The sequence below is a fragment of the Poecile atricapillus genome, unplaced genomic scaffold (genome assembly GCF_030490865.1).
Source record: "Poecile atricapillus isolate bPoeAtr1 unplaced genomic scaffold, bPoeAtr1.hap1 scaffold_313, whole genome shotgun sequence".
NCBI lineage: Eukaryota > Metazoa > Chordata > Aves > Passeriformes > Paridae > Poecile > Poecile atricapillus.
Genome location: NW_026709112.1, coordinates 1 through 18831, shown reverse-complemented (window position 1 = coordinate 18831; position 18831 = coordinate 1). Strand labels below are relative to the sequence as shown.

General features: G+C 62.7%; 2 protein-coding genes across 3 annotated transcripts; both read right to left on the bottom strand.

Moving 5' to 3' along the window:
• Positions 1-26: 26 nt before the first annotated feature.
• Positions 27-13468, bottom strand: LOC131574428 (OTU domain-containing protein 5-like). Of its 2 annotated transcripts, none has more exons than XM_058828895.1 (9): positions 13209-13468; positions 12271-12364; positions 12032-12096; positions 10508-10664; positions 8981-9129; positions 7349-7534; positions 4611-4806; positions 1877-1990; positions 27-263 (listed from the first exon to the last, which is right to left on the bottom strand). In XM_058828895.1, the coding sequence occupies exons 1-9, from the start codon at positions 13323-13325 to the stop codon at positions 145-147; spliced, it is 1197 nt and encodes a 398-aa protein (XP_058684878.1). In that variant the 5' UTR covers positions 13326-13468; the 3' UTR covers positions 27-144. The 2 variants fall into 2 exon arrangements, with proteins under 2 accessions (XP_058684878.1, XP_058684879.1); XM_058828896.1 differs by having other exon boundaries at positions 12271-12361.
• Positions 13469-14717: 1249 nt separating this feature from the next.
• On the bottom strand, positions 14718-17165 carry LOC131574425 (3-beta-hydroxysteroid-Delta(8),Delta(7)-isomerase-like). The gene is given in 9 exon segments (XM_058828892.1): positions 14718-14915; positions 14917-14987; positions 15988-16024; positions 16026-16055; positions 16057-16120; positions 16201-16237; positions 16657-16786; positions 16818-16919; positions 16921-17165. Coding segments are annotated over 9 exon segments (657 nt in total). The 5' UTR covers positions 16969-17165; the 3' UTR covers positions 14718-14777.
• Positions 17166-18831: the final 1666 nt, after the last annotated feature.

The following is an 18831-nucleotide window of genomic DNA, read 5'->3' as shown; positions in this document are numbered from 1 at the left end:
TTTTTTTGTGATTTTTTTTCTCGTTGTTCTTTTGTTGTTTTTTTTTTGTTGTTGTTTTTAAGGGGAGGGGTCCTCAGGGGGGTTTTTTTTTGTTGTTTTTTTTTGAGGGGGGGTCTCAGGGCTGCCAGTCCGGGGGGTTCAATATCAACTCTTGTCGGTGGCGGGGTCTCTGTGGCGCGAGGTTTTCATGGTCTCCAGGTACTCCTGCTGCGACACCGCCAGCACCGACGCCAGGATCTCGTCATCCTCCCAGTCGTTCAGGCCTGAATCGGATCACATGCCATTTCATTCCACTTCATTCCATTTATTTTTATTTATTTTCATTTATTTTTATTTTATTTTTATTTATTTTAATTTATTTTTATTTATTTTTGCTTAGTTTCATTTTATTTTTATTTATTTTTATTTATTTTTACTTATTTTTATTTTTATTTTAATTTTATTTTATTTTTACTTATTTTTATTTATTTTTACTTATTTTCATTTTATTTTTATTTATTTTTATTTATTTTTACTTATTTTCACTTTATTTTATTTTAATTTAATTTTTATTTATTTTTACTTATTTTTATTTATTTTTACTTATTTTCATTTTATTTTTATTTTATTTTTATTTGTTTTTATTTATTTTTATTTATTTATATTTTATGTTATTTTAATTTTTTAATTTTTATTTATTTTTACTTATTTTTACTTATTTTTATTTTATTTTATTTTTTTTTTATTTTACTTTATTTCATTTTACTTTATTTCATTTTTATATTATTTTGTTTTATTTTATTTTACTTTTTTTTTATTCTATTTTTATTTTATTTTTACTTTGTTTTACTTTGTTTTATTCTATTTTACTTCATTCTATTTTTATTTTTACTTTATTTTACTTTATTTTACTTTGCTTTACTTTCTTTTAATTGATTTTAATTTACTTTAATTGATTTTAATTGATTTTAATTTATTTTAATTGATTTTAATTGATTTTAATTGATTTTAGTTCTACCTTCTTTCATTTTATTTCATTTAATTTTATTTTAATTCTATTTTATTTCATTTTAAAATCCCCCTGAAGCTCCCCCAAACTCCCCCAGAACCCCCAAAGCCCCCCCAGACCCCCCCAGACCCCCAAAGCCCCCCCTAGACCACCCCCAAAGCCCCCCAAAACCCCCCCAGACTCCTCCAGACCCCCCCAAAGCCCCCCCAGACGCCCCAAACCCCCTGAAGCCCCCCCAAACCACCCCAAAAGCCCCTCCAAAGCCCTCCCAGACACCCCCAGCTGCCCCCCAAAGCCCCTCGAAGCCCCCCCCAGACACCCCCAAACCCCCCCCGAAGCCCCCTGAAGCCCCCCCTAGACCACCCCAGACCCCCCCAAACCCCCCCTAAACTCCCCCAAACCCCCCCAAAGCCCCCTCAGACCCCCCAGACCCCCCTAAACCCCCCAAGACCCCCCCAAACCCTCCCCAGCTGCCCCCCAAAGCCCCCCCAGACCCCCCTAAACCCGCCCTAGACACCCCCAGCCCCCCCCAGCTGCCCCCCAAAGCCCCTCGAAGCCCCCCCCAGACACCCCCAAACCCCCCCCGAAGCCCCCTGAAGCCCCCCTAGACCCCCTCAGACCCTCCCAAAGCCCCCCTAAACTCCCCTAAACCCCCCCCTAGACACCCCCAGGCCCCCCCAAACCCCCCCCGAAGCCCTCCCGAGCCCCCTCCCCACTGACCGAAGGCGGTTGGGGACATTTGCTGCATGATGGCGCGGCACTCGAGACCCCCCCAAACCCCCCCTAGACCCCCTGAGACCCTCCCAAATCCCCCCCAGACCCCCCCTAGACACCCCCAGACCCCCCAAAGCCCCCCCAAAGCCCCCCCAAAGCCCCCTCCCCACTGACCGAAGGCGGTTGGGGACATTTGCTGCATGATGGCGCGGCACTCGAGCGCGGGGTACAGCGACACCAGGGGGGGCGTGGCACGACCCCCCCCCGCCCCCAGCTGGCTGCTCGTGCCTGGGGGGGGCACAGGTTGAGAGACCCCTCCCCAAATTCACCCAGAACACCCCCGGGCACAGCTGCCCTTCAGAGACCCCTCCCCAAATTCACCCAGAACACCCCCGGGCACAGCTGCCCTTCAGAGACCCCTCCCCAAATTCACCCCACACAGCCCCGGGCACAGCTGCCCTTCAGAGACCCCTCCCCAAATTCACAGTGCCCTTAGAGACCCCTCCCCAAATTCACAGCTGCCCTTAGAGACCCCTCCCCAAATTCACCCAAAACACCCCTGGGCACAGCCACCTTCAGAGACCCCTCCCCAAATTCACAGTGCCCTTAGAGACCCCTCCCCAAATTCACAGTGCCCTTCAGAGACCCCTCCCCAAATTCACCCCACACAGCCCCGGGCACAGCCACCTTCAGAGACCCCTCCCCAAATTCACCCAAAACACCCCCGGGCACAGCCACCTTCAGAGACCCCTCCCCAAATTCACAGTGCCCTTCAGAGACCCCTCCCCAAATTCACCCCACACAGCCCCGGGCACAGCCACCTTCAGAGACCCCTCCCCAAATTCACAGTGCCCTTCAGAGACCCCTCCCCAAATTCACAGTGCCCTTAGAGACCCCTCCCCAAATTCACCCAAAACACCCCTGGGCACAGCCACCTTCAGAGACCCCTCCCCAAATTCACAGCTGCCCTTAGAGACCCCTCCCCAAATTCACAGTGCCCTTCAGAGACCCCTCCCCAAATTCACAGTGCCCTTAGAGACCCCTCCCCAAATTCACAGTGCCCTTAGAGACCTCTCCCCAAATTCACAGCCACCTTCAGAGACCCCTCCCCAAATTCACAGTGCCCTTAGAGACCCCTCCCCAAATTCACCCAAAACACCCCCCACACCCCCGGGCACAGCCTGGGGGTCCTGGTGCCTCAAAATCCCAATTTGGGGGGGCTCAGAAACACCAAATCCCAGTTTGGGGGTCCCAGTGCTTCCCAAATCCCAGTTTGGGGGTCCCAGTGCTTCCCAAATCCCAGTTTGGGGGTCCCAGTATCTCCCAAATCCCAGTTTGGGCTCCCAGTTTGGCTCCCAGTACCCCCAGTTTGGGTTCCCAGCACTCCCAGCACCCCCAGTTTGTCTCCCAGTGCTCCCAGTTTGGGTTCCCAGCACTCCCAGTTTCCCAGTTTGGGTTCCCAGCACTCCCAGTCTCCCCAGTTTGGGTTCCCAGCACTCCCAGTCTCCCCAGTTTGGGTTCCCAGTCTCCCCAGTTTAGGTTCCCAGTCCCCCCAGTTTGGGTTCCCAGTTTCCCCAGTTTGGGTTCCCAGTCCCCCCAGTTTGGGCTCCCAGTCCCCCCAGTTTGGGTTCCCAGTCTCCCCAGTTTCCCCAGTTTGGGTTCCCAGTCTCCCCAGTTTCCCCAGTTTGGGTTCCCAGTCTCCCCAGTTTCCCCAGTTTGGGTTCCCAGTCTCCCCAGTTTAGGTTCCCAGTTTCTCCAGTTTCCCTCCCAGTCTCCCCAGTTTGGGTTCCCAGTCTCCCCAGTTTGGGTTCCCAGTTTCCCCAGTTTGGGTTCCCAGCACTCCCAGTCTCCCCAGTTTGGGTTCCCAGTTTCCCAGTTTGGGTTCCCAGTCTCCCCAGTTTGGGTTCCCAGTCTCCCCAGTTTGGGTTCCCAGTTTGGGTTCCCAGTCTCCCCAGTTTGGGTTCCCAGTCTCCCCAGTTTGGGTTCCCAGTTTGGGTTCCCAGTCTCCCCAGTTTGGGTTCCCAGTCTCCCCAGTTTGGGTTCCCAGTTTCCCCAGTTTGGGTTCCCAGCACCCCCAGTGCTCCCAGTTTGGGTTCCCAGTCTCCCCAGTTTGGGTTCCCAGTCCCCCCAGTCTCCCCAGTTTAGGTTCCCAGTCTCCCCAGTCTCCCCAGTTTGGGTTCCCAGCACCCCCAGTGCTCCCAGTTTGGGTTCCCAGCACTCCCAGTCTCCCCAGTTTGGGTTCCCAGCACTCCCAGTCTCCCCAGTTTAGGTTCCCAGTCTCCCCAGTTTGGGTTCCCAGCACTCCCAGTCTCCCCAGTTTGGGTTCCCAGCACTCCCAGTTTCCCCAGTTTGGGTTCCCAGTTTCCCTCCCAGTCCCCCCAGTTTGGGTTCCCAGTCTCCCCAGTTTGGGTTCCCAGTTTCCCCAGTTTGGGTTCCCAGTTTCCCTCCCAGTCCCCCCAGTTTGGGTTCCCAGTTTCCCCAGTTTGGGTTCCCAGTCTCCCCAGTTTGGGTTCCCAGTTTCCCTCCCAGTCCCCCCAGTTTGGGTTCCCAGTTTCCCCAGTTTGGGTTCCCAGTTTCCCTCCCAGTGCTCCCAGTTTGGGTTCCCAGTTTCCCTCCCAGTCCCCCCAGTTTGGGTTCCCAGTTTCCCTCCCAGTCCCCCCAGTTTGGGTTCCCAGTTTCCCTCCCAGTCCCCCCAGTTTGGGTTCCCAGTTTCCCCAGTTTGGGTTCCCAGTTTCCCTCCCAGTCCCCCCAGTTTGGGTTCCCAGTTTCCCCAGTTTGGGTTCCCAGTTTCCCTCCCAGTGCTCCCAGTTTGGGTTCCCAGTTTCCCTCCCAGTCCCCCCAGTTTGGGTTCCCAGTGCTCCCAGTTTGGGTTCCCAGTTTCCCTCCCAGTCCCCCCAGTTTGTCTCACCTGGGGCGCAGGGCGAGGGGGGTTTTCCGGCGGGGGGGGCTCCGGGTGAGGGGGGTTTGGGGGTCTCTGGGTGCAGCCCGGGGTGCTCGGGGGAGGGGGCGGCGCTGCGGGGGAGGGGCGAGCGGCCACTCCACTCCTCCAGGCCACTGGCCGCAGCCGCGGTGGCCGAACTGCACGTGGCACTGGCCTTGCGGGGCTGGGGACACAGAGGGGACATTGAGTGACCACTGGGGACACTGAGTGACCACTGACCCCTGAGTGACCACTGGCCGCAGCCGCGGTGGCCGAACTGCACGTGGCACTGGCCTTGCGGGGCTGGGGACACAGAGGGGACACTGAGTGACCCCTGAGTGACCACTGAGTGACCTCTGAGTGACCTCTGAGTGACCCCTGAGTGACCCCTGAGTGACCACTGAGTGACCACTGACCCCTGAGTGACCCCTGAGTGACCCCTGAGTGACCCCTGAGTGACCACTGATCACTGAGTGACCACTGAGTGACCCCTGAGTGACCATTGAACCCACTGAGTGACCACTGACCCCTGAGTGACCACTGAGTGACCACTGAGTGACCACTAACCCCTGAGTGACCACTGAGTGACCACTGAGTGACCACTGAGTGACCACTGACTGACCACTGACTGACCACTGACTGACCATTGAACCCACTGAGTGACCACTGACCCCTGAGTGACCACTGAGTGACCACTGAGTGACCACTAACCCCTGAGTGACCCCTGAGTGACCACTGAGTGACCACTGAACCCAGAGTGACCACTGGGGACACTGAGTGACCACTGGGGACACTGAGTGACCACTGACTGACCACTGGGGACACTGAGTGACCACTGAGTGACCACTGACCCCTGAGTGACCCCTGAGTGACCCCTGAGTGACCACTGGGGACAGTGAGTGACCCCTGAGTGACCCCAGAGTGACCACTGAGTGACCCTGAGTGACCCTTGAGTGACCACTGACCCCTGAGTGACCCCTGAGTGACCCCTGACCCCACTGAGTGACCACTGAGTGACCACTGAGTGACCCCTGAGTGACCACTGACCCCACTGAGTGACCACTGAGTGACCCCTGAGTGACCACTGAGTGACCCCTGAGTGACCACAGGGACAGGGGACACAGGGGACACCGTGGGGTCAGTGGAGTGACCGCCAGGTTTGATGGGGACACCACTGGGGACACCAGGAGTCAATGGGGGGGTCAATGGGGACACCAGGGGACACCAGGGGTCACCAGGGGACACCAGGGGTCAATGGGGACATGGCTGGGGACAGCAGGGGACAATGGGGACACCAATGGGGACACCAGGGGACACCAGGGGACAGCAGGGGACAGCAGGGTCAATGGGGACACCGTTGGGGTCACTGAGGTTTGATGGAGACACCAATGGGGACACCAGGGGTCAATGGGGACAGCAGGGGACACCAGGGGTCAATGGGGACACGGCTGGGGACAGCAAGGGACACTAATGGGGACACCAGGGGTCCATGGGGACAGCAGGGGACACCAGGGGGTCAATGGGGGGGTCAATGGGGACACCGATGGGGACACCAGGGGTCAATGGGGACACCAGGGGTCAATGGGGACAAAGCTGGGGACAGCAAGGGACACTAATGGGGACACCAGGGGTCCATGGGGACACCAGGGGTCAATGGGGACACCAGGGGTCCATGGGGACAGCAGGGGACACCAGGGGTCAATGGGGACACGGTTGGGGACACCAGGGGACAGCAGGGGTCAATGGGGGGGGTCAATGGGGACACCGATGGGGACACCAGGGGACAGCAGGGGTCAATGGGGACACCGATGGGGACACCAGGGGTCAATGGGGGGGTCAATGGGGACACCAGGGGACACCAGGGGACAATGGGGACATGGTTGGGGACAGCAGAGGACAGCAGGGGTCAATGGTGACACCAATGGGGACACCAGGGGACAATGGGGACAGCAGGGATCAATGGGGACACCAGGGGGTCAATGGAGGGGGTCAATGGGGACACCAGGGGACAGCAGAGGACAGCAAGGATCAATGGGGACACCGATGGGGACACCAGGGGTCAATGGGGACAGCAGGGGACAATGGGGACAGCAGGGGACAGCAGGGGTCAATGGGGACACCAATGGGGACACCAGGGGGTGAATGGGGACACGGTTGGGGACAGCAGGAGACAGCAGGGGACAATGGGGACATGGCTGGGGACACCAGGGGTCAATGGGGACACGGCTGGGGACAGCAAGGGACACTAATGGGGACACCAGGGGTCCATGGGGACACCAGGGGTCAATGGGGACACAGTTGGGGACAGCAGGGGACAATGGGGACATGGCTGGGGACAGCAGGGGACAATGGGGACAGCAGGGGACACCAGGGGTCAATGGGGGGGGTCAATGGGGACAGCAGGGGACAATGGGGACAGCAGGGGACAGCAGGGGACAGCAGGGGACACCGATGGGGACACCAGGGGTCAATGGGGGGGGTCAATGGGGACAGCTGGGGACAATGGGGACAGCAGGGGACACCGATGGGGACACCAGGGGTCAATGGGGACAGCAGGGGACAGCAGGGGACAGCAGGGGACAATGGGGACAGCAGGGGACAGCAGAGGACAGCAAGGATCAATGGGGACACCAATGGGGACACCAGGGGTCAATGGGGGGGTCAATGGGGACAGCAGGGGACAATGGGGACAGCAGGGGACAGCAGGACAGGGCCAGCAGCCCCACCTGGCGCGCCTGTTTCTCCTGGTCACGCAGCCACTGCAGGTAGGACTCGCGGGCCACCTGCTCCTCGATGGCCTCGTTGGTGGCCTCCCAGTCCGTGGCGCGTTTCTTGTCCTCCAGCATCTGCTGCTCGATCCACGACTCCTCCGACGTCTTGATGGCGCTCTTCATCAGAGACTGCTCCGCCAGCTGCGGGGACACGGGGACATGGCTGGGGACATCATGGGGACACGGCTGGGGACATGGGGACACCGTGGGGACACGGCTGGGGACTGCTCCGCCAGCTGCGGGGACACGGGGACATGGCTGGGGACATCGTGGGGACATCATGGGGACACGGCTGGGACATGGGGACACCGTGGGGACACGGCTGGGGACATCATGGGGACACGGCTAGGGACATGGGGACACCGTGGGGACATCGTGGGGACACGGCTGGGGACTGCTCCGCCAGCTGCGGGGACACGGGGACATGGCTGGGGACATCATGGGGACATCGTGGGGACACGGCTGGGGACACGGCTGGGGACTGCTCCGCCAGCTGCGGGGACATCAGGGGACATGGCTGGAGACATCATGGGGACACCATGGGGACATGGGGACACCGTGGGGACACGGCTGGGGACTGCTCCGCCAGCTGCGGGGACACGGGGACACCGTGGGGACATGGGGACACCGTGGGGACATGGGGACACCGTGGGGACACTGTGGGGACACGGCTGGGGACTGCTCCGCCAGCTGTGGGGACACGGGGACACCGTGGGGAGATGGGGACATCGTGGGGACATGGGGACATCGTGGGGACATCGTGGGGACACAGCTGGGGACATGGCTGGGACATGGGGACACCGTGGGGACACCGTGGGGACATGGGGACACCATGGGGACATCGTGGGGACATCGTGGGGACATGGGGACACCGTGGGGACACAGCTGGGGACATGGCTGGAAACAGCTAGGGACATGGGGACAGTTGGGGACATCGTGGGGACATCGTGGGGACACACACGGCTGGGACATGGGGACATCGTGGGGACAGCTAGGGACATCATGGGGACATGGCTGGGGACACGGGGACACCGTGGGGACATGGGGACATCGTGGGAACACGCCTGGGGACATGGCTGGAGACAGCTAGGGACATGGGGACAGCTGGGGACACCAAATCAGAGCCCCCAGACCCCAAAATGGGGTTCCCGCCACCCAAATCACAGCCCCCAGACCCCAAAATCAGGGTCCCACCCCCCAAATCACAGCCCCCAGACCCCGAAGTGGGGGTCCTGCCCCCCAAATCAGAGCCCCCACACCCCAAATCAGAGCCCCCTGACCCCAAAATCGGGGTCCCAGACCCCAAATCACAGCCCCCAGACCCCAAAATGGGGGTCCCGCTCCCCAAATCAGAGCCCCCAGACCCCAAATCTGTACCCCCAGACCCCAAAGTGGGGGTCCCACCCCCAATTCACAGCCCCCAGACCCCGAAGTGGGGGTCCTGCCCCCCAAATCACAGCCCCCAGACCCCAAATCAGAGCCCCTAGACCCCGAAGTGGGGGTCCTGCCCCCCAAATCACAGCCCCCAGACCCCAAATCACAGCCCCCAGACCCCAAAGTGGGGCTCCCACCCCCCCAAATCCGTACCCCTGGTTTGAAGGAGGGCAGCCCCAGCCCCACGCCGATGGTGGCTTTGTTGGGGTTCACCACGGAGTTGTAGTGGATGTTGCGGTGGTAACTGACCCGGATGGGCTCGTCCTCGTTGTGCTGGATCCCGTGGAACGTGTTGATGGGCTCTGCGGGACCCCAAAACCCACGGGGGAACCCCAAAATTGACAGGGGAACCCACAAAATTGACAGGGGAACCACAATAAACCACAGGGGAACCCCAAAATGTGCAGGGGAACCCACAAAATGTACAGGGGAACCCCAAAATTGACAGGGGAACCACAAAATACACAGAACCACAAGACGTGCAGGGGAGCCCCAAAATTGACAGGGGAACCCCAAAAATGTACAAAGGAACCCAAATGAACCATAGGGGAAACCCCAAATGTACAGGGGAACCCCCAAAATGTACAGGGGAACCCCAAAATTGACAGGGGAACCACAATAAACCACAGGAGAGCACCCAAAAACCACAGGGGAACCCCAAAATGTGCAGGGGAACATCCAAAAATGGTTGGGAGCACCAAAAAAACCAACTGGGACCCCTCCCCACTGTTCCCAGCACCCTCAGGACCCCTCCTCATTAATCCCAGCACCCTCAGGACCCCTCCCCATTAATCCCAGTGCCCAGCAGTCCCCTCCCCATTAATCCAAGTTCCCATTGGACCCCATCCCAGTGCTCCCAGTACCCTCAAGACCCCTCCCCATTAATCCCAGCTCCCTCAGGACCCCTCCCCAGCATTCCCAGCACCCACAGGACCCCTCCCCAGCGCTCCCAGGACCCCTCCCCAGCCCTCCCAGCACCCCCAGGACCCCTCCCCAGCGCTCCCAGTGCCAATAGGACCCCTCCCCAGCGCTCCCAGCACCCAGGGGACCCCTCCCCAGTGCTCCCAGCACCCACAGGACCCCTCCCCATTAATCCAAGTTCCCATTGGACCCCATCCCAGTGCTCCCAGTACCCTCAAGACCCCTCCCCATTAATCCCAGCACCCAGGGGACCCTATCCCAGCGCTCCCAGTGCCCACAGGACCCCTCCCCATTAATCCAAGTTCCCATTGGACCCTATCCCAGTGCTCCCAGTACCCTCAAGACCCCTCCCCATTAATCCCAGTGCCCACAGGACCCCTCCCCAGTGCTCCCAGGACCCCTCCCCAGTGCTCCCAGCACCCACAGGACCCCTCCCCAGTGCTCCCAGGACCCCTCCCCAGTGCTCCCAGTGCCAATAGGACCCCTCCCCAGTGCTCCCAGTGCTCCCAGGACCCCTCCCCAGTGCTCCCAGTGCCAATAGAACCCCTCCCCAGCGCTCCCAGCACCCTGCAGCCCCCTCCCCAGCGCTCCCAGTGCCCAGCAGCCCCCTCCTCAGTGCTCCCAGCACCCACAGGACCCCTCCCCAGTGCTCCCAGGACCCCTCCCCAGTGCTCCCAGTGCCAATAGAACCCCTCCCCAGCGCTCCCAGCACCCCCAGGACCCCTCCCCAGCGCTCCCAGTGCCCCCAGCAGCACGCACCAGTGCCGTACTGGTAGACCTCGACGGGCCGGTTGTACATCTCGGCCATGGCCTGCATCTCGATGTGGTTCCCGTGGCAGGTGCTCTTGCGCTTGCGGTTGATGTAGGTGGTGAAATCCTCCGTGACGTAATTGGAGAAATAATCGGCGTTCTTCATCTGGGGAGGGGGCACGGGGACACGGGGGGGTGTCAGAGACATGGGGGACATGGGGGGGGACATCAGAGACATGGGGGGGACATGGGGGGACATGGGGGGGACACGGGGGGGGTGTCAGAGACATGGGGGGACATGGGGGGTGTGTTAGAGACATGGGGGGGACATGGGGGGACATGGGGGGGTGTTAGAGACATGGGGGGGACATGGGGGGGCGTCAGAGACACAGGGGGGACATGGGGGGACACGGGGGGGACACGGGGGGGACATGGGGGGGACACGGGGGGACACGGGGGGGACACGGGGGGGACACGGGGGGACATGGGGGGCGTCAGAGACATGGGGGGGACACGGGGGGGACATGGGGGGACATGGGGGGGACACGGGGGGACACGGGGGGGACACGGGGGGGACACGGGGGGGACATCAGAGACATGGGGGGGGACATCGGGGGGCGTCAGAGACATGGGGAGGACATGGGAGGACATGGGGGGGGTCAGAGACACGGCAGAGATGTCACAGATATGGGGGGACACAGGGGGGTGTCAGAGATATGGGGGGACACGGAGGGGACATGAGAGACAGGGGGGACACGGGGGGGGTCAGAGACACGGGGGGGGACACGGCGGGGGACACGGGGGGGGCATCAGAGACATGGGGGAGACATGGGGGGGACGTCAGAGATATGGAGGAGACATAAGGGGGACATGGGAGGACATGGGGGGGCGTCAGAGACACGGGGGGAACACGGGGTGGGGACATCAGAGACACGGGGGGGACACGGGGACACATGGGGGGGACATCAGAGACGCAGAGGTGACATGGGGGGGACATGGGGGGGGCATCAGAGACACGGGGGGGACACGAGGGGGTCATGGGGGGACATCAGAGGCACCGGGGGGACACATCAGCATGGGGACAGCAGGGACATGGGGAGAGCCCTGGGGACACTGGGAGAGCTCTGGAAATACTGGGAGAGCTCTGGGGATACTGGGAGAGCTCTGGGGATACTGGGAGGAGCTTTTGGAGATACTGGGAGAGGTTTTGGGGATACTGGGAGAGCTTTTGGGGACACTGGGAGAGCTCTGGGGACACTGCAGGAGGTGGGAGGGGGCAGCAGTCTGGACCCCCCCAGTGTTCTGAGCATCCTCCCAGTACCCTCCAGTCCCTCCCAGTGCCCTCCCAGTGCCTCCCAGTCCCTTCTTAGTCCATCCCAGTGCCTTCCCATTCCATCCCAGTCCCTCACAGTGCCCCCCCAGTGCCCTCCCAATCCCCTCCAGTGCCTCCCAGTCCCTTCTTAGTCCATTCCAGTGCCTTCCCATTCCATCCCAGTCCCTCCCAGTCCCTCCCAGTCCATCCCAGTCCCTCACCAGGTAATCCATGCAGTGCTTCCTCACCACCTCGTGCATGTCCTGGTCTCCGTACACCTGATCAGCTGTGGGGGAGGGGACACCGGGGTATCAGTGGGGGAGGGGCAGCGCCTCGGGGGAGGTTTTGGGGGGGGTTTGGGGGGATTTTGGGGGGGATTTGGGGGGGATTTTGGGGGGGATTTTGGGGGGGATTTTGGGGGGGATTTTGGGGGGGTTTTGGGGGGATTTTTGGGGCTCACCCACGGCCCGGAACAGACACGCCCCGTCCTCCTTCATGCGTTTGATGATGAAGCCTTTCTTCTCCCGCAGAGCCTTCTCGAACCGGTGCTCCTGCTGGAGACACAGCCGGGCTCGGGGGGGGCTCGGGGGGGGCTCGGGGAGGGGTCTGGGGGGGCCCTCGGGGAATTGGGGGGGGTGGGGGGATGGGGGAGCCACAGGGGAAAAAGGGTTGGGGTCAGAAAGGGGGGAAGGGGGGGGATGAGGAAGGGTTTGGGGGGGACCCATGAGATTGTGGAGGGTCCTGGGGGGTTCTTTGGGGATTTTGGGGGTCCCTCGGGGGTCCCTCGGGGAATTGGGGGGGGTGGGGGAGGAGGTGGGGGGGGGGCTGGGGGTCTGCAGAGGAGCAAAAGGGGATGGGGGAGGGGTAGAGGGGGGGTTCGGGGGGGTCCCAGTGGGAATCACTTGGGTGGGGATCTAAAAGTGGGGGGACAGGGGGGGGAATCCTGGGGGGAATCCCGGGGGGGAACCCCAGGAAAAACAGGGGGAAGGATCCAGGAAAAGTTTGGGAGGAATCCAGGAAAAGTTGATGGGGACAAACAGCAGGAAAAAGAAAACAAAAACAACAACAACAAAAAAAAAACCGCGCAGAGAACCGGGATGAGGGGGGACAATGGGGGGACCCCGATCCCAAACAACTCCCGGTGTCCCCCGGTGTCCCCCGGTGTTCGGAGGGGCTCCCCCGGTGTCCCCTCGATGTCCCCTCGGTGTCTCCCGGTGCCCGGAGCGGCTCTCCCGGTGTCCCCCGGTGTCCCCCCGGTGTCTCCCGGTGTCCCCCGGTGCCCCGAGCCGCTCCCCCGGTGTCCCCCCGGTGTCTCCCGGTGCCCGGAGAGGCTCCCCCGGTGTCCCCCAGTGTCCCCCCCGGTGTCCCCCCGGTGTCCCCCCGGTGTCCCCCCCGCACCTGCTCGGCCGTGGCCGGATCCATCTCCACCCGCCCGGCCTCGTACTCGTCCTCGCTGTTGTATCCTCCTCCCGCCTCGTCGGGCCCGGGGCTGCCGCAGGCGGGGCCCAGCCCCATCCCCAGCCCGATCCCCCCGGGGCCCGAACCGGCGGAGCCTCCGCTGGGCCCGGCCCCTCCGCGCCGCCGCCTCTTGCTGTGCCCGGGGCCGCCGCCGCCGCCGCCGCCGCAGCCGGGCCCGCGGGGCTCGGGCAGCCCCAAAGCCGCCGCCTCCAAGCCCAGCAGAGCCGCGGGCCCGTCCGCGGAACCGGGGCCCGCCGCCTCCGGGACCTCCGGGCCCGGCGGGAGGAGGAGAGCCGGCGGCTCCGGGCAGCCCGGCCCAGCCCCGCAGCGGCGGCGGCGGAGAGGCCCGAGGCCGAGGCCCCCCCCACGCCGGGTCCCCCGGGTTCACCGACGCCTCCGGGGCCTCTCTCCGGTCCCGCGTCCGCTCCGCGCTCGGGCCCCGCGTCCGGGCCCGAATCCGCGTCGCCGTCGGGAGCCGGGACCGGCTTCTTCTTCGGGAGGATCGTCATGGCCGGGCGAGCATGGGGGGCCCCCGGGGGGCTCGGCGGGGGTCGGGGGCGGGCCGGGGGTCAGCCGGGGGGGCTCTGTGGGGCGGGGGGGCCGCGGGAGGGGGCTCGGAGGGGCCCCCCCGGCTCTGAGGGGCCGCGGGCGCTGCGGCCGCCGGGGCCGTGTCAACATCAACAGCCGCGACCCTCCGACCCCGCGCGCGCTTCCGCCTCGCCCGCGCCGCGCCCCGCCATTGGCTGGCGCCGGCAGCGCCGCGCTGCCATTGGCGGAGAGCGCGCGCGGAAGTCCCGCCTTCTCTAAGCCACGCCCCCGCCGTGGGAAGGCGGGACCGGCGTCGCCATGGTGATGGAGGGGGCCGAGCGGTGATTGGACGAGGGATGTGATTGGCTGGTTCCGGAGGCGGGAGCTGAGGGAGGAGGGTGTTGATTGGCTGGCGGAGGTGCCGGTTCAGAGCAGAGAGGAGGAGCGGGTTAAGGTAAACGCGCGCGCTGATTGGCTGACGGCGTGTCAATCATGGGAGGGCGGGAGCCACGAGAAGACGCTAAGCGCTTATTGGCGCGAGCCTTGGGCCCCGCCCACACCGCGCTCTTATTGGCTGTAGCGAACGACCTAATTTCCCATTGGCTCAGGGGCGGAGCCCAGGCGATAAGCCCCGCCCCTCCCATAACCCCACCCAACTGTCAATCATCAAGCTCCGCCCCTTTCCCCTCCCTCCCACGTGGTCCAACCCCCCCCAAAACTCCCCAAAACCCCCCAAAACTCCCCAAAACCCCCCAAAATCAGAGCCCGAGCTCCATTTCCAGCTCCTTTATTAAAACCCCTCCCGGAACGAGGGGGAGCTCCCTCCTCACACCCCAAAACCGAGCCCCAAACCCCCCCAGAACGGGGCCGGGGGACGCCCACGGAGCCCCCCGGAGCTGGGGGAGGGACGGGGGGGGCTCCAGGAGGTGCCGGGGGGTCCCTCGGGGGGTCCCTCGGGGGGTCCCTCGGGGGGTCCCGGGCTCAGTGGGCCTTGTGGCGGGGCCGGTCGTGGCCGCGCTGGGCGGTGGCCAGCTGGCGCCAGGCGTCGAGGATGAGGAGGCCGGGCACCAGCAGCCAGAGCCCGTTGAGCCCCACGAAATAACCCCAGAAATAAAGGGGGGCGGGGGTCGCTGTGGGTCCAGCCCGCCCGGGCCTCGGTGGCGAAGTAGAGAACGTCCCCATAGAGCTGCCCTGGGGAGGGGACACGGGAGGGGTCAGGGGGGGACAATGGGGACACCGCGGGTGGCACCTGGGGGGCTGGGAGGGGACAGGGGAGGGGTCAGGGGGACAATGGGGACACCGCGGGTGGCACCTGGGGAGGGGGGACACGGGAGGGGTCAGGGGGACACTGGGGACACCGTGGGTGGCACCTGGGGGGCTGGGAGGGGACACGGGAGGGGACACAGGGACAATGGGGACACCGCAGGTAGCACCTGGGGGGCTGGGAGGGGTCACGGGGGGACAATGGGGACACCACGGGTGGCACCTGGGGAGGGGGGACACGGGAGGGGTCAGGGGGACAACGGGGACACCGCGGGTGGCACCTGGGGATGGGGGGACACGGGAGGGGTCAGGGGGACACTGGGGACACCGCGGGTGGCACCTGGGGAGGGGGGGGACAGGGGAGGGGACAGGGGGGACAACAGGGAAGGGACAGGGATGGGGACACCTGGAACAGGTGAGGATGAGGATGGGGATGAAGATGAGGATGGGGAGGGGGAGAGGTGAGGGTAAGGATGGGGACAGGTGATGATGAAGACGAGGATGAGGAGGGGATGGATGAGGATGAAGATGAGGATGAGGACACCAGGGATGGGTGATGATGAAGATGAGGACAGCAGGGACAGTTGATGAAGATGAGGATGAGGAGAGGGACAGGTGATGATGAAGATGAGTGGGGATGAAGATGAGGATGAACATGAGGATGAGGATAAGGATGGGGACAGTTGATGATGAAGACGAGGATGAGGATGGGGACGGATGAGGATGAGGACAGGTGATGATGAAGATGAGGACGAGGATGGGGACACCAAGGACGGATGAAGATGAAGATGAGGATGAGGACAGGTGGTGATGAAGATGAGGATGAGGACAGCAGGAACAGGTGATGATGAGGATGAAGATGAGGAGAAGAACAGGTGAGGATGATGAGGATGAAGATGAGGATGAGGAGGGGGCACGGGGCCGCAACCGAGGGACACGATGAGCTGCAGCACGTAGCGGGCCGGGGTGGTGGCGGAGGAAGGCGAGGAAGGTGAGGGAAGCTGAGGGGACCCCAGGCCCAGGCTGTCACCGTCTCCATGGCAACCGTGAAGTCATCGCTCCTGCGAAGGCCGAGGGGAGACCCCCAGGGGTCAGCGGGGGGGTCCCCGGGGCCGCCCCCTCCCCACGGACCCCAACTCACGTCATGTAGCGGCTGTCGGCCTTGGCGTACTCCTTCCCTGGGGAATTTGGGGAGGGGGTCACCAGCTGGGGGGCGAGGAGACCCCCCCAAACCTCCAGGGGACCCCCAGCACCAGGGTGTCCCCCTCCCCACCCTGCCCAGGGACCCCACAAATGCCCCAGGGACCCCACAAATGCCCCAGGGACCCCACAAATGCCCCAGGGACCCCTCCCCACCTGCCCAGGGCACCCAGAAACGCTCCAGGGACCCCACAAATGCCCCAGGGACCCCCTCCCCACCTGCCCAGGGGCACCCAAAAACGCTCCAGGGACCCCTCCCCAGGTATCCAGTGAATCTCCAGCACCCCACGATGCCCAGAGACCCCTCCCCACGTGGCCGGCCACCCTCCAGCACCCACCGCAGACCCCGAGGACCCCCTCCCCAAAGCCACCGGGGGACCCCCTTGGCCTCGCTCACAGACGTCAGCCAGCAGCCCGGTGTCGGCGGGCAGCTCCCGGTGCCGGAGGCTGAAATATCCTTCCAGGACCCCGTGGATACCGGAGCAGAGCAGGAACCAGCCCAGGACCAAGCGGCGGGCGGGGCTCCGCTTGGCCCCGCCCCTGGCCCCGCCCTTTGGCCCCGGCCCCGCCCAGCGCCCAACCCAGCGAAAACAGCGCCGCCGCCGCCGCCGCCACCGCGCCTGCGCACTGCCAGCCGGGCCGCGCGCCCGCCACGTAACCCCGGCAACGCCAGCGCGCGCGGCCAATAGGGGTGCGCGCTCGTCTCCATGGCAACAGCGCCGCCGCCCTGCGTGAGGGGAGGGCGGAAGTGAGCGCCGAGGCCCGGCAGGAAAAGAGCGAGCCCGCCCCGCTGGAACGCGCGGAGCCAGCACGGAGCGGTCCCGCCGCTCCACGGTACCGCGCAGAGCCCCTCGGAACCCTCAGCGGGCCGCTCTCCGGGCGATGCGGCCCGGTCGGAACGAGCCCTCCCCCCGGTCCCCCGGTCCCGCTCACCTCAGCCGTTTCTAACCGGGCCCCCGCCGCTCCGGCGCCCGCCGCGCGCCTCGCTCCGCCCCCGAGCCGCCCCCGCAGCCAATGGCAGCGCGCCGCCTCAAGGCCGACCAATGGCGGCGCGCCCCGCCCACCTCTGCCGGCCGCTGATTGGCTGAGCTCGCCCCTGGGGAGATGTGGGGCCAGGGGGGCGTGGCCCATAAGGGGGCGTGGCCAAACAATGCCCCCGCCCAAAGGGGGGCGTGGCCTAAACCCCTCCTATGGGGGCTCTACAGGGGACCCCCCCCCAAATTCCACAGGAACCTCAAGACCCCGCCCCAAATTATTTCAGATCCCACAGACCCCTCCCAAAATTATTCTGGGGCTCTGAGGACCCCAACCTGAATTATTTCAGAGTCTCAAGACCCCCCCCAAAATTATTTAGGGACCCCCAAGGACCCCCCCCCAAATTACACGAGCACCCCCCCAACCGTGTAGGATCCATACGAAGCCCCCCTCCCCAAATTGTTTCGCTTTTTGGGTACCCGGGAACCCCAAATCCGCGACTTTTCCCCCCAAAATAAAGAGGCAGAGCCAGAGGTGGCAGCAGGTCCCTGTATTGACCCCCCCCCCCCCGCGACCCCCCCAAAACCCCCCCAGGACCCCCCTCCCCAAAAAGCAGCGACTCTCCAGGAGCGGCCGTGGGGGGGGGAGGGGGGGGTCGGGATTTTTGGGGATCTCCCCCCACCCCCCCCTCCCCTCCCCCACCGTGAATTTAGGGACCCCTCCCCCCGGGTTTGGGTGATTTTTGTTTTTTGGGGGGGTGGGGGATGTGGGGGGAGGGGTCACACGAGGGTCCCGGGGGGCTGAGGGTCCAGGGGGGGTGGGGGGGTGGTCCCGGGGGTGTCCCCGGAGGTTCTGGGGGGGGGGGGGGGGGGGGGGGGAGGAAAAAGAGCCCCAAAAAACAGCGGAAAAAAGAGAAAATTAAAGAAAAAGAGAAAAAAAAAAAAAAGCAACAGAAACGGGAAAAAAAGGAGAGAAAAGAGAGAAAAAAGAGTTAGACCCCCCCCAAAATGAGCCCCCCACACCTACCCCACCCCCTCCCCAAATTCTGTCACCCCCTGGGACCCCCAACCCAAACCCTGGAATGGAGAAAAGAGGGAAAAACAGGAAAAAACCAGAAAAAAAACCCAGGAAAGACCCCGGAAAGGGAGGAAAAAGCCCAAAAATTGGAAATTCAGCCCCGGGGGGTCTCAATGGATGGGGGGAGGGGTCCCCAAAATGGGGGGGAGGGGAACAATCAGACCTGGGGGGGTCCCCAAAATTTGGGGGAGGGGGAGGGGAGGGGGAGAAGACGCCCATTCAAACCCTGGGGGTGGGGGGGAGGGGTATAATCAGACCCAGGGGGGTCCCCAAAATTCGGGGGGAGGGGGGGACAATCAGATCTGGGGGGTTCCAAATTTTGGGGAGGGGGGGAGGGGAACAATCAGACCCGTGGGGGTCCCCAAAATTATGGGGAGGGGGGGGAGGAGCCACCCATTCAAACCCTGGGGGTGGGGGAGGGGGATAATCAAACCTGGAGGGGGGGGGGTCCCCAAAATTGGGGAGAGGGAGACTCCAGCAAGACCCGGGGGGGTCCCCAAAATTGGGGGAGGGGGATAAA

Coding starts and splice junctions, on each gene's coding strand:
- LOC131574428 (XM_058828895.1), bottom strand. CDS start 13,325: ATGGGGCTGGGCCCCGCCTGCGGCAGCCCCGGGCCCGACGAGGCGGGA. Junction 12,365..13,208: donor ATCCGGCCACGGCCGAGCAG/GTGCGGGGGGGA, acceptor CTGTGTCTCCAG/CAGGAGCACCGGTTCGAGAA. Junction 12,097..12,270: donor GTGTCTGTTCCGGGCCGTGG/GTGAGCCCCAAA, acceptor CCTCCCCCACAG/CTGATCAGGTGTACGGAGAC.